This window comes from Colletes gigas, unplaced genomic scaffold (assembly GCF_013123115.1).
Source record: "Colletes gigas isolate AHSC1104 unplaced genomic scaffold, ASM1312311v1 Colletes_gigas_Sc00034, whole genome shotgun sequence".
In the NCBI taxonomy this organism is placed as follows: domain Eukaryota; kingdom Metazoa; phylum Arthropoda; class Insecta; order Hymenoptera; family Colletidae; genus Colletes; species Colletes gigas.
In genome coordinates this window covers 1,305,303-1,320,700 of record NW_025106663.1, presented here as the reverse complement: position 1 = coordinate 1,320,700, position 15,398 = coordinate 1,305,303, and the positions used below count along the sequence as shown (strand labels likewise).

At 40.1% G+C, this 15,398-nt stretch overlaps 1 protein-coding gene across 4 annotated transcripts in view; it reads left to right on the top strand.

Moving 5' to 3' along the window:
- The window catches only part of LOC122402254 (rap1 GTPase-activating protein 1), a 105,166-nt gene extending 90,542 nt beyond the window's left edge, over positions 1–14,624 (top strand). For 3 of the 4 annotated variants that reach the window (XM_043404889.1, XM_043404890.1, XM_043404891.1), the window contains 7 exons: positions 4,189–4,497; positions 9,548–9,730; positions 10,011–10,249; positions 10,326–10,604; positions 10,777–10,942; positions 11,333–12,175; positions 12,277–14,624. In XM_043404889.1, the coding sequence (XP_043260824.1) occupies positions 4,189–4,497; positions 9,548–9,730; positions 10,011–10,249; positions 10,326–10,604; positions 10,777–10,942; positions 11,333–12,175; positions 12,277–12,438 (2,181 nt within the window). In that variant the 3' untranslated portion in view covers positions 12,439–14,624. The remainder of the gene's footprint in view (positions 1–4,188; positions 4,498–9,547; positions 9,731–10,010; positions 10,250–10,325; positions 10,605–10,776; positions 10,943–11,332; positions 12,176–12,276) is intronic. The other variant, XM_043404892.1, reaches the window with a different exon arrangement.
- The last annotated feature ends 774 nt before the right edge of the window (positions 14,625–15,398 follow it).

The following is a 15,398-nucleotide window of genomic DNA, read 5'->3' as shown; positions in this document are numbered from 1 at the left end:
CATCTTTTGTTTCAGTTAACAGTTAAAGATTCGTGCAATGTTACGATATAACCTAAAAAGCATATATGTCGTTCATTGTCTGATCGTATAACCTCCATTATAGGTTATGGGCCCATTTATTTATATATTTTATAGTTGACATGCACGCCATCTTTTGTTTCAGTATAACAGTTAAAAGATTCGTGCAATGTTACGATATAACCTAAAAGGTATGCATCGTTTATTGTCTGATCCTCCACTATAGGTTATGGGCCCATTTATTTATATATTTTATAGTTGACATGCACGCCATCTTTTATTTGAGTACAACAGTTGAAGATTCGTGCAATGTTACGATATAACCTAAAAAGTATGCATCGTTTATTGTCTGATCCTCCGCTATAGGTTATGGGCCCATTTATTTATATATTTCATGGTTGACATGCACGCCATCTTTTGTTTCAGTTAACAGTTAAAGATTCGTGCAATGTTACGATATAACCTAAAAAGCATATATGTCGTTTATTGTCTGATCCTATAACCTCTATTACAGGTTATGGGCCCATTTATTTATATATTTTTTAGTTGACATGCGCGCCATCTTTTGTTTCAGTATAACAGTTAAAGATTCGTGCAATGTTACAAAATAACCTAAAAAGTGTATGCATCGTTTATTGTCTGATAACCTCCATTATAGGTTATGGGCCCATTTATTTATCCTCGATAAAGTTTTAAACCAAAATTGATTAATCTTTATTTCGTCAACGATGGAAAAATTCGAGTTATTAAAAGCGAAACGGCACGAAATTACCGATTCAGTTTCGAAATTTCGCGTACGGATTTAATTAATGTCCCGGAACAAATATTCCGGTAAATGTTCATGGGTTTATGGGCCAGACGCGAATAACGCCGCTAATCCGCGCAATATTTCGCACGCAATTGGACAATTTACCAGTGCATTACATTTAACTTTGCGCAACCGAGCCTGGAATACAAATGGAGGACGAAACGGGGCAGCGAAACAGTTCCGAGCAGCGAAGGTTCCCCTTCGCGTGTAAACCCGCCGTGAGAAACGAAACGGAAGACGTTGGGACGAGTCGCGTTCAACAGTTTAGAAATTAGAGGTAGAACGATGCGTTTCGGAACGAAGGACGGTTTCCCTTCTGGGTGGCTCCACGTGTCGGATAGAAACGACACGCGGGATGACCTTAATCGCGATTAAAATATTTAAACGCGCAATGCACACGAAAAGTACAATTCCACGGTGATAGAATGGCGAATTACCACTTTGTATGCACCGTCGTCCGATGTTTTATTAACGGAGGAGCTGGTTGAATCGCGAACGACGATCTTTACGATTCCAGCGCGGAGTGTAATTGTACGAGAGATGCGGTCCGATGATGGATGGATGGTTTGGATAAGTGACGATAGAGGGCAGGTAGGGAACGAATGGCGCGTGGAAAAAAAGAAAGCGCGCACGTGTGTGCGGAGAGCGAGGACGATCGTACGAAACCTAAGATTTCATGCGTTTCAGAAACGAGCAACGTTATTAATCAGATTCTTAACCCTTTAATGGGGGGAAAAAGAAGAGCGAAGGCGTTGTTGGTTCTGTGCAACGAGAGGAAGTGGTGAGATACGGTAGAGTTAAAAGTAATGCGGATGTGGCCGCTCGGATTACGTTTCAAAGTCTTCGTCGACGTCTGGCTTAAACTTCCTGCAGTTTCTGGTGCCGTCTCGCGCCATTCCTTGGAACTTCGGCTCTTCCCTCTCGCCCTTCGTCCACTAATTTAAGTGCCTCTAAATTCGTGTCGGGGGGCCAACGGCGAAATGTACAACCTGGACGGAAAAATAGACGACCGATCTTTCGGTCGCTCTTTCCTCCACCGCCAAATATAAACTCGAAGAAGCGACGCCCAACAGCTGGGAAACGATCGAAAGAAAAAAATCGTCGAGTGGCTGCTTGTGTGCGACTTCTGGTTCCCGACTATCTTTAGATCGCGAGTATAGAGGTAGGGATGACGTGCAAAATCACTAACAGTGATCACAAAATCGCGATCACGACCGTAATCCCGAAAGATGGCGTTCCAGTAGCGGTACACGTTAACTCTGATCGTTAATGGAAAAAGAATTACAAATACACCAAATTTAGATTGTCTGAGCAATGGAAAAGGTTAGGTCTCGATTATTATTTAAAAATAACAACATAGATAATTTTGATGGTTTTAAATTAGTTCAGCTTTTGAAAAAGGACATATGTAATTCGTGAAAAGTGAAAAGAATCACCGAGTGATTCAAAAGTAGCAGTCACGCCATCTCTAGTCTAGAGTTCTCGTAATTATCGCGAGGAATCGAATGCTTGAAATTGCAGGGCAAATAAAACACTTTGTACAGGTTATTGTAAACGCGTTCGTGTACGAAATTGCGTTGTCGATTGCTTGGGTGTTGTAACAACAGTGGGAGCGCGTTATTAACGTTCCACTTGATCAAACATGGCCGAGAAATAAATAAAATACTGCCGGCGTCGAAATAGAAATTTGGAGCTGGCATTTTCGGTGTCCAGGGACGACACACCGCTTATGAAATTATTTTGGACAGTCAAAGAGACCCCGGGTGTCGCCGGGGCCGAAGAACCACAGCTGGAGGCTGAAATATAATAACTGATTGGCTTGTTCGATATCAGTTGGGCAACGATATTCACCGAGCAGTCGTTCGTGGTATAGTGCATACATACACCATCTGCCGCAATACCATATGTTCCTATTATTAGCGGTCGCCGCCCTTTATATGGTCGGTGGACATCATTTTCATTGCGTTCTTGTCATCGAATATATCTTATATGATATTGTTTTGTGGCGCTAGATGTACGATGTTTTTCATTTTTCACATAGAAACGCTTGGGTATCTCTTTTAATGTCTTCAGGTTGTTTTCAAAGAAAGAACAGTCGTGTGAGCCTAGCCTCATATCGAATAGTCGGTTGAAGAGCGTATATATGGAAACGGAAGGGTCACTCGAGCGCTTGCGAGAGAGTCGAGAGAGCAGCCCTCTGGCGGCGAGCGCTGTAGGCAACGCCACGCGTTCTTTGAGGGCAGCACCCACTCCTCCATCACCAGTCACCATTTTAAACAGGAAATTTACTCTGTTTAAATCGTGACAGCAGCGAAATTGCTGTGTCGCGGCGTCTCGCTTTGTTTTCCAGGCGGGGAACTAATTTTTCCCAGGTTCTGCGAACGATGGGAAATCATTCAGCTCCTGTTGCATCCGATACGGATTTTCTTGCAACAGCTGTTCCAGTTTCTCGTCTTCTTTGCTGCTTTCGCCCCCCAAAGCAAATAATTTCTTTCGCCTCGAAATCGACATTCTGTTATTATTTCCACTTTACACCTGTTCTCGGCGTTATTATTACGTATCACCTGTCCCGTGCAATTGCAACACGTATACGCAAAGTAAAATTATATGAAACATCGACTATACAAATTATGCAATAAATTATTTCCTTTGTGAACCTCAATCCTAACCTATAACGTTCTCAGTAGTGCCCACTTAAGCGTCCGCTCTTGGAACCAGCTGCGGACGCTTAAGTGGGCACTGCTGTATTCGCTGCTTTATCGCCGTAAAAAGGCTGGCGTAACAAAGGAACACAAAAAGTTGCATACATTATCGACACACACACAACCGTGCGCGAATCAAAAGAATATCAAGATAAATTCTTTGAAAGGCGTGCGTGCACCAACCGCGATACTCTAATACGACAAAAAAAACGTGGGTAATTATACGATTTCCGGTAGTAAGAAAACCAGCGAGAATTTTACGCCAAGTGGCCATAACGTACAGTTATGTGGCGATTCACGCACCCAGAGTGCCTACGCGCTCCTTTGATGTCGATCGTAAAGATGGCGCGCGATGTGCACGGCGTAAAACTTTTCAACGGTCAGAAATTTTCGCGAGATCGTTTTTAAAAAAACTACCGCCCCGACGTTGTTCTTTCGTTAGGAATAATAGCGGGGACTTTATGAGAATTTCAGACAGCGTGGACATAATGAGCTGTTAAAGAGAAAATGAAAGGCTGAAATTGTGATCGACCTAGGGGGAGTTGGGAAACTTTCGTATCTCTTAAGTGTTCAATTTAAAATTCTCCGAAGAGCCTTTTGAAAGTTTAAAACGTCGGATCCCGAGAAGCACGTATCAAACTGTCCTAACCGTGATTACAGACCCCGAGGGAGGAGAGGGCAGCTTCGAGTCCTGGTAATCAGAATAATCACACACCTACGCCGTCTCCGTCGCCGGTCGGGGATGCACCGGTTGGCAGGGCTCTTATGGAGGCTGCGCTACAGCAAGCCACTTCCGGATCTCAGCCACCACTGGTGGTGACACCTCCTGGATACTGGGTCGACGGTACCGATCACAGGCACGCCCTGGACTCGGCTGGCAGGGCGTTACTTCCGGTACAGCCTGCCTGGCAACCCAGGATAGACCAGGATGACACCGCCAAATGTTACAGGCGCTTCTTCGTTGGCAGGGTAAGTATTTATTTCACTCCACTTGGGAGGGGAACCTTAAAACTGTTTGGGGGATTCCAGTAGAATTGACAACACTCCTACAACTTGTATCAGGTTGACTAAGTTACTAGACAACTTGTATTTAGGTTGACTAAGTTACTAGACAACTTGTACTAGGTTGACTAAGTTACTAGACCCCTTTTTCTGACGATTCTCACTATTGCAAGCTTTTATATAACTATTGCTGATGATAGGTAGAGGTTAGGGGACGATAGTCAAGGGACAAGTGTAACTCAGGAAGAGTGGCGAGGTTCAGGAGGTTTCGATGAGGATAACTTGTCTCTGTAATGCGAATGGTGTTTGGTATTGGTCGTCTCACACTTTTTATTAATTGTATATTGTTGTAAATTATTACTTCAAATATTAAATAAGATACATTTTATTGTTATCCAAATTGTATACCATGGCTTTTACAAGAGAAAAAACGCACACCACAGGGACCGGGAATCGAACCCATAACCTTAGATTTACCAGTCAGGCACTCTCGTCGCCTCGCCAAAGTCATTTCGATATTTAAAGTCATAACTTGCACGTGTTATCGTTTCGAAAGCAATGCCCACGACTATGAGGTCTAGGTTAGATTCTCCCCGTCCATTATTCCCAGCTGTGTTTACGAAAATTAACAAAATTACTGTGCATCGCTGGTGATAGTATATTCCTAACGATATGTATACGATATTAGGTGTGGATATAATTTTAAAGACACAAACAATCAAAGTTATGACCATCCTTATACACCATGAATATTAATGGTAGACTTTGGCGAGGTGACCAGAGTGCTCGACTGGTAAATCCAGGGTTGTGAGTTCGATTCCCCGGTGAAGTGGTGTTATGGTTTTTTCCAATTGTAAAAAGGTTTGTTGCGTTTGTAGTGTACTACACGATAACACTAAATGTATCTTATTTAATATTTAAAGTAAGGATTTGAATGTTTCTAAATCGAAGACAGAGAATTTTGGGTCCTTCCTCGTTGAGTGTTAGCAGTCTAACGGGGAACACCCCCCCGTTACTAGGTAATTTGGACATACCTGACCTATGATCACAATTACCAGTTACCCTTCCCCTTCCAGCATCCCTCGTTGCCAAGTGAACCCCTCCCACTACTTGTCAACGCAATGCAACGAATCAGACTCTCGGTGCAGTGATCAAGGTACTACTGCAGATATACCTCCAAGAATGCTCGTGTCTGTGCTAGGATTCGGAAATTGCTCGTCGTTTATGCCCCTAGAAATCTGGGAACTACTCAAAACAAGCCCCAACCCCTGCGTCTACGCGCGATCGATACACGAGTACCGATACGCACTACAGGATGAAACCCCATTCGCTAATGAACATATTGTAAATTATATTCACGATCACACCTTCGATGGATCACACCTTCCTCGATTAAAATGAGTCCAAACAACTTTCCAAAAAATTTGCAAAAATACCCTGAGTCCTCGAGCTTTAAAATATATTTAGTTTCTAACGTGGATATATCACAATTAACGCAATTAGCTACGAATAGCAATTTGTACCCAAGTTCACACAGTTTCTATTACTTTTACACATGTTTATTCATATCTTCTCACGTTGCAATGAAATCAATTTATAACCGGAACCATTCAAAGGTTTCTCAAGTTATAGATTCCGTAAAATATATATGCAATAAAAATTGAATATTTCTCTCATAAAGTGAGAAGTGAAAAATTTGAGTTTGAAACTCGAATGAGACTTTCTCAAGCTCGTTGGCGAAAGCTTCATTAAGTAACAAGGTCGGTTCTTACTTGGACTTATTGTTAGTTCGCATGTGACTTCGCATTAGACACAATGTGACAGAGTACTAGAATCACAATGCGGTTTTTTTCTTCACATATATAACATTTTTATCAATGATCAATGCAGTGTATATTTTCCTTCAATTTTGTAACCCTTTAACCTTTCGAGTTTCATCAAATAAAAAATATAACGAGAAAATATCAATTTCGTGGGTCGCTGTGTATATCTTTCGAGTTTCCAATTTACGAAATTATTTGTAAGAAGCTTGCAATGAATGGAGGTGGCCATTCGGCCCTAATTAAACCGAAAATTTCTAACCAATCAAATATAGTGACCCGCGCTCTCCCCAAATCGATAATCTTTAGGAATTAACCAATCCGCGCGTTCCACCTCAGCAACACGCCCACGCAGTTTAGAACCAGTTTTATTTTAAAACCAAAAGCAGGAAGCTGCATTTTCACTTTCAAACCACCGACACCCGGTTTCATTTTTAGTCTCGAATCCAGGTACTCGAACTTCGACCTTTAACGCTCGATTGCATTTGTTACCCTTAAATAGAATTTTGATCTTCAACCAAATTCATACGGCTAATTTTATTTTCACTATGTTATTTATACTTTATTCATATATTTTAAAGAATTATTTTGTGGCTTATTCGTTACTTGGGTGAAGAATGCCGTTTAACAAATATGGAAATAGGCGATCGTACTTGGTAATCACCCTGTACATACGGTATAAACGTATACACGCGTGGAATCACGAGCATGGATAGAAAAGGAAGACGAACCGAGGCAGAAAGAAAAGGAGAGGAGTAGAGGCACAGGAAAAGGAAAAGAGCACTTCGGGCGTGGGAGTGGGAACGTTCTCATAGTCTCTACAAGCAATGCCTATATAAGAAGAAACTCTCCTCTCCTCTTCGACATCCCTGATTTTCATCCTTCGCCACTTTTAAGATGCCTCCGCTTTTCTTCCGCTTGCCCTCTTCCTCATCAAACCCACATAGATTCTGTTTTCAAGCTTCGAATTACTTTACACTTTAATGATTTGTTATAAACATTTACGATTAATAAACTTTATCCAGGCGTTACACACGTTGTATTTAAAGCAAATACAGTAGTGCCCACTTAAGTGACCGGTCGCGGTCACTTAAGTGGGCATTACTGTGGGGGATTCTAGAGGCCAAAATAAGACGAAAATCAAGAATACCAATTTTTCGTTTGAGGCTTCGTTAAAAAGTTATTAACACTTGCGCCTGAATTGTGCGCAGGTTGCCTATTTTCAGGCGCAACTGTCAATAACTTTTTAACGGAGCCTCAATTCAAAAATTACTATTCTTGATTTTCGTCTTATTTTGGCCTCTAGAATCCCCCATTAAAATTTTTCCCACGGGTGGTCTTAACATAATACACTGATCAATTTTCTTAACAGAGGCAAGTAGTAATATTTAGTAAATAATCGTATCAGGGTTTTTGAATGGACATAGTAACGCTGATTAATACAATTAAAAGTAATTGGAAGGGTCGGTGTTGCACGTCCCGGTTAACTGCAAGCGATCAATCTTGATTTAAGATCACGCGACAGGTTGGCGGAGAAAGGACCTAGGACAATGTTGGTTTCATATTATTTTACGCGCTAATAGCTAGGCGTCCTATTGTGTGCAACGTCCCTCGACTAATTAACTCTTTCGCCTGCGCGATACGCATAATATTAAAACGCAAAACGTTAAGGCGCTTTGTTCGTCTCGAGATGTATCAAACCGTTGTTATTAACTTTTATTAAACCGTGAAATTTCTAGTAAACCATTTTCCTTGTTTTACACTCTGCACGTTCAAGTTGTTCGATGGGATGCGTCACCGTGTAGATTCGCGGACTCATTGTGCGTGCATGCGTGCACGCATCCTGTTCTCATTGTGAGGGTAAACAATGCACTTGAAGTGCAACGCTTTCCTGAACGGCGAATCGGGCCTAGAAAATAGAATCAAAGTTATTATAGGCGTGAGACAACCTGTTAACTTGAATTAGCACTGTGTATTTACTATTTGCTATACTTTCATAATCAAAGTCCCACTATTAGGGTTAAAGATTCAATTACTCTCACCTGGATTCGCAGGATACCTATATTATTTAATAATTTTAGAAGAATATTTTGGCAACAATAAAGATTAGAAATTAAATTTTGGTGTGCGTTAAAATTATACAGGGTTTTTGACTGCTCCTGGGAAAAATTTTAATGGGAGATTCTGGAGGCCAAAATAAGACGAAAATCAAGAATAGTAATTTTTTAATTGAGGCTTCGTTAAAAAGTTATTAACGTTTAAAGTTGCGATTGTGAGACGGGAACCGCGCGCGCTGCACACTTTAACTTTAAACGTTAATAACTTTTTAACGAAGCCTCAATCAACAAATTAGTATTCTTGATTTTCGTCTTATTTTGGCCTCTAGAATCCCCCATTAAAATTTTTCCTAGGGTTGAACACTCTGTATTTAAACCATCCTTGGCATTAATTAATTAATCTATGGAAGGAAATTTAAACTAAAGGCTGAAACAAATTGTAAAACATTGTAGGTCTTTGGAATCTATCCTTGGATCAGAATAACGCGAAGAGTAATGAAATTAATTATTCTGGGAATTCATTTGTGCCCCGGTCACGTTAATTTGCGTACTTCGTAATTTATAATAGAACGATTCGTAATCATGGGCACTTGTATCCGTATGAAATTTCATCATTTTACGGCTAAAGTAACGCGTTACTTTAATAAGCTGTCCCGGGTGCTGTAATATAATGTAACACATAACTCTAACATACGATAATGACACGCCGCAACGTGTTATGCCATAACGTATATTGTATAACATAAAATACATGGCGCACTATATTATCTCGTGTGTTTAGTAACCGTGCTTATCTTTCCTCCGTGATCCGTTATAGTCACAGCATTTATTCCAACAGAATTGACTATCGAACAACTAGAAGATTTTTATTATTTTTATAAACAATTTTAACAATAGAACTACCAACAATTATATTTGAAGAAATGTATGGTGCAATGAAAATAAATGCTGCAGTGCCCACTTAAGTGACCAACCGCGGTCACTTATGTGGGCCACTACTGTATTTACTGATTTTCTTATGGAAAAATTTTGCACAATTCTTATTAGAAGTTATGAATCATTTTTACCAATTCCTGTAGTTCTAGTGTTAACCTTCAACCTTCTTTTTTATTATTGATCATAACGAAGGTCTTTTTGCAGGAGCATGTGAACCTGGTGGGAAGAGATGGAGAAAACGGGCCGGTCCTGGTCTCGGTGAAGGCTGAAACGGTCGCTGGACAGGAGCACTGGCGAGTCTTGTTGCGATTGCGAGCAGGCTCGACCCACGAATTGGTACCAGCCACGAACCTCGGCCCAAATCCGTCTCCTGCAAAAATGGTCAAGGTGAAGCACTTGTTCCCCTTCTCTACACTCAACCACTCTTTTGTTTAACGCTTTCACCGCGCATAAATTTCTCCATAGAACAATATTTCTCACCGTATACCGAGCTACTCTGAGAGAACACATTGTAATACTTAATTATACTCGCCAGGGGGACCTGGACATTGTTTCTGAAACGATAGCAGGTGCAAGTTATACTATAACTTGCATTTGCTTTCAAAAGCAATGTCCACGATTGTAAGGTTAGCTAAGGCCTTTTTATTGACGTTAGATCTTTTCACAGGCGATCAATGAAAACCTGAACGTGGGTACGCTGATGCCAGTGGTCTGTTCCGGCGCTGGTGCTTTGATAGCACGGTACGACGAGCACGCGTTGGTGTCCAGGTTTAAATTCGGTGTTCTTCATCAGCGGGAGGGCCAGGTCACCGAGGAGCAACTATTTGGGAACAGACAAATCACACCGGCTTTCCAGGAGTTCCTCGACTTGCTGGGCCAGAAAATCGATCTGAAGGATCACAAAGGGTTAGTAGGGATAACAGTGTAACTTATTGCTCATCGTTTTGCAAGATGTCAGAGGTTCAATGGTTGGTGTTTGCAGATATTGCGGAGGTTTGGATACCAGACACGGGCAGACGGGAGATTCCGCGGTGTACGAGGTGTTTCGAGGGCGAGAAGTGCTCTTCCATGTCGCGTCTCTTCTTCCATACAGTTCAGGGGACTCCCAGCAACTGCAACGCAAACGACACATCGGCAATGACATCGTTGCGATAATATTCCAAGAGGAGCCAACTCCTTTCAGTCCAGATATGATCGCCAGCCACTTCTTACATGCATTCATCGTGGTGCAAGTCGTTGACCCCTGCACTCCTAATACCAGGTATATTCTTAGATTCGTGTGTACCCCATGTTCATGCAGTAAGAGATTCGAACGTATCAGTTACGAAATTCCGGCTCTCGACTTTTGAACAAAACAATCGTTGTTGCGATTGTACAATCGCGTCACGCTGCGCCTAGTATTCATAGACATTTTGTACGTGTTCTAAATGCAGGTACAAAGTAAGCATCACGGCGCGAAACGATGTTCCCTGGTTTGGTCCAGCATTGCCAGCGCCGGCTGTATTTATGCGAGGAGTCGAATTCAAAGAATTCCTTCTGACGAAACTAGTGAACGCTGAAAACGCCGCGTACAAAGCTGAGAAGTTCTCCAAACTCGAGGTAATTATCGTTTACTTAGATCGTAAAAGTTTAATCTCATTCCCACTTTTGAAACACTGTTATATACAGTAGTGCCCACTTAAGTGACCACGCTCGGGATCAGTCGCGGTCACTTATGTGGGCACAAGTGTAGGCTTGAAATTATTAGTCCAGGAATTGATTACAGTGATGCCCACTTAAGTGGCCACGTTCGGGACCAGTCGCGGTCACTTATGTGGGCAAGCATGCGGTGTTGAGATTATTAGCTAGGAATTGACTACAGTAATGCCCGCTTAAGCGACCGCATAAATGACCGCGACCGGTCACTTAAGTGGGCACTACTGTAATGGAATATCTGATCCCACCAAGATTCGAGTCTCGACGCTAACGAAAGAAATTCTCCATTAACAGCTGAGAACGAGGTCAGCTCTTTTGGAGTCGTTGACGGAAGAGTTGCAAGGAAAGACTGCAGAGTTTCTTGGGGGAGCGATTGGTTTAGGAGGTCCTGGTTTGGGATATGGTGGAAACTGCCCGGTAAGTCCGACGGCGAGCGACGCGTCAGGATCTGGTAGCGGAGGAAGCGGTTCTAGGTTCATCGATACAGTTCGAAAGGCGTTGATATCGCGGGTTCGAAACGCGTCCACGGAGAGCGTGCCCCAGCAGTTATCGAAGAAGGGTCAATCGGAACCCAGTCCACCCAGCAATCGACAATCGACGACGAAGATTGGCGGTAAGCGTTCGATAGAACCCTCGAGTCCGTTAGGGTCCCCCGATTTGACCCTTCGAAGAGATTCGGAACGCGGGAGCCCCAGTTTAGGGAGCCAGGACAGTAGTTTATCTAATACAGACAATCAAGATAGTAGTTTGGCCACTATACAGCAAGACGAAGTCGATCGTAGGGAATCCACCGCATCAGTTTGTGCCAGCAATGATACAACTGTTGCGGACAAAACTTCCGTACCGTCCGTCCAGAGACTGACCCACGAGAACCTAAGGAAACAAGAGAGATCAGAGAAGACGGAGACAACGCAACGTATTATTTCAGAGAGCGACGACAGTTCGTTAAACAGCGAGTTGGAACTCGACCAGGTCGTGTATCCGGACAGCGATACAGGCCTTGAATCGATGAGCTCCGCGGAAACACACGACACTGCAAGGTGTACGGCTAAAGATGGCGTTCTAGAAAATGAAAACCTGAAAATGGAAGTTACAAGACTTAAGTGCGACAAGTTGCATCTACTCAAGCAGAATGTGGTACGTGAAAATTCTACAAAATTTCGGGCCATTAACAGTGCCCACATAAGTGACCATACTGTTCGCATTTCATCTTTGATATAATTCTGAATTTGTTGCAGACTTGTCAGCATGACATAAAACGTCTACGAGAGAAAGAGCTACAATTGCAATCGGACCTTGCGGCCGCATCGACGGAAATCCTTCGATTACGAGCAATGTTGAAGGAATGTTCAACGAGTATTCCATTGGACAACAACAACCAGCAAACGTCAACTGTTTAAAACTCTCTCTAAGATATGTTTAACACATCTATATTGGCGAGTAACGCCCTGTTACGATTATTAGATTTTAATAATTAGTGGAGCGCAGTAGTTGAAAACTCTGTATACCTTTACCATTTCGAGACGGTCCCTTACGAAGGGACCGTCCCGAAATCCAATTGCAGAGGGTTTAAAAACATGCAATCGAGATGCTTTACATTTTGTTTTAACTATATGGTTGAATCTTCCTTAGATAGAAATTGGTACAAACGCTGTATGTTAGACGTGATTGTCAGTGCACGAGATATTTAGAAAACAAAAAATGAGTCTGCGATATATATAATTATAGCGACACGTCTTTCGAAAGATATTTGCAGCGTAGCTTAATTGTTACTTGTGGTATAATACATGTTTGACTTTTTAACCATATTATTTATCTATTAATTTATTAATAGGTATAAGTTTAACCTCTAATAGTCAATATAATTAAAAATAAAACGATCACGCAAAATACATGGAAACTTTAAAATATAGATAGAAAACAATAAAAAGAAGTAGGTGCATCTTGTCATTATAATATTAGAAAGTTTAGAAATAAAACGTAAACTGGCCTTTAGACTTAGTGTTTCTGAAATTAAGTGTAACACACACAAATTAATATAATACATTTTATCTGTAATAATTAATTATTTCCAAAATTTAGATCGTATATATACATATATATGCGTTGGATATGTATATGTATATATATACATATGTGTATGCAGGCCTCGTGTTGTACGAAAACAGTATAAAAGCGACTGATTTAAGTATCAACAACGCTTATGGGTCTATAGAAATATGTATTTTCTCGATATATTTCTGACGTCTCATGTTGAAACAAGGATAATGTATCGTTAGTAAACAGTATTTATCGCGGTAAATTTACCGAAACCATTGCTAGTTTTGTTTTAGTATTAGTCCGAAACAGTTTTAGAAAATACGAAATGCCTCGTTGAATTAATCTTCCGATATCATTAGCCAATTTAGCGTAAGATTAGGTTCCCTAGCCATTTTAACGATTACAATGATTTAGCTGCACCAAATTTGTTTAAGGGCACGAAACGTATCGATGTGTCAATAGCGTACGAAATAGGAGACGTTTTATCGTTCATCGTTTACTAATACGCTAATTGTGAACTAAGTATTTCTTCATTTGCTTAGTTACGCGCTATATTTTCATTATTATTTTTTTTCTCTGACGGTATTAGTACGATTTATTATTAGTAATAGCAATCACGTTGTATTTTATATAAACTTCTTTTGTATATAAGATCGAAAGTGTTTAAGAAAAGAAAGAACAGAGGGACACGAAAGAGTTCACTCATATATAATACCAAAGTTTACCATAGTAAAAATCTACTTCTCTTAGTTTTTCTACATTCCTTTTCATACGATATTCGCCTCTGGAACCGCGTATAAAAATAGCATATACTTTTTCTCGATTGACGATCTTTTCTACAAAGTTCATTTCCCGAATTTCAATAAAAAAACTTTATATAACTTTACAAATACTTTGCAACTATATTACAATTATCACTGCCTATACGATGTCGTTTTCGAGCGAGTTTTCTCATTCTTTTTCATGAAACTTCTGGTTTCCCGATATAACGTAATCCTTTCAATTATTTACAATGCTTTGATATCGGAAAACCGTTAATCATGAACTTTAGCCGCGAGAACGAGTTGTATTTTACGAAAATTTCGTGTAAAATTTTGTCGCCGGAAGCCACCACGAGAAACAAATCGCATATTTCGAAACCAATATTTTTTGGCGATTTAACATAAAAATTGTTTACTTATGAATATAGAACGAAAGGATACTGGGAATTAACAGTTCAAATGCTATTTTTTGACTGTACTAATGACAACCACATAGTATATTTTATACAGTTTACGATCGATGTATTTTCACAATGTTGTTTTACACTGTATGTTAAAAGTAAGTCAGTTGACAATTAGATTTCATGGATATTTATGAAACATGACTGGGTTTATCATTTTTTTCACGTTACAAATGCCATGAGTTATACAACTGCTAATAAAAAAAAAAAAAACAGTAAGCTAATTAAATTCGTCGAGATGTACGGTAAATTCGTAAAATAGCAAAACTTAAAAATAAAGGCAAAAATATACAGGGTGTTCTGCACCCCTGGGAACAATTTTAATGGGAGATTCTAGATCTCAAGAATATTAATTTCTCGACTGAGACTTCGTTAAAAAGTTATTAAAAATATTAAATTAAACAATTTCAAATCATTCTGAAAAAATTATATTTAGTTACAGGGGTCCATTACAAGCATTTTTGGTCATTAGACATAACCCCGAAATCCTATCCAGTTTCGAGAAAAAAATTCGAGAAAATGTGAAATTTTTCATCAAAATTCAAAAATTTCAAATCATTCTGAAAAAATTATATTTAGGTACAGGGGTCAATTGCAATCATTTTTGGTGAATAGACATACCCCCGAATTCTTGCGCATTTTCGAGAAAAAAATTCGTGAAAATGTGAAATTTTTAGACGAAATTAAAGAATTTCAAATCATCCTGAAAAAATTATATTTAGGTAAAGGGGTCAATTACAATCATTTTTTGTGAATAGACATAACGTCAAAATCCTACCCAGTTTCGAGAAAAAAATTCGTGAAAATGTGAAATTTTTCGCCAAAATTCAAAAATTTCAAATCGATCTGAAAAAAATATTTTCTTTTGCGGGGGTCAATTGCAATAATTTTTGGTCAATAGACCTACCCCCGAATTCTTGCGCATTTTCGAGAAAAAAATTCGAGAAGGTATAATATTTTTAGACGAAATTCAAAAATTTCAAATCATTCTAAAAAAATTATTTTCAGTTGTGGGGGTCAATTGCAATAATTTTTGGTCAATAGACCTACCCCCGAATTCTTGCGCATTTTCGAGAAAAAAATTCGAGAAGGTATAAT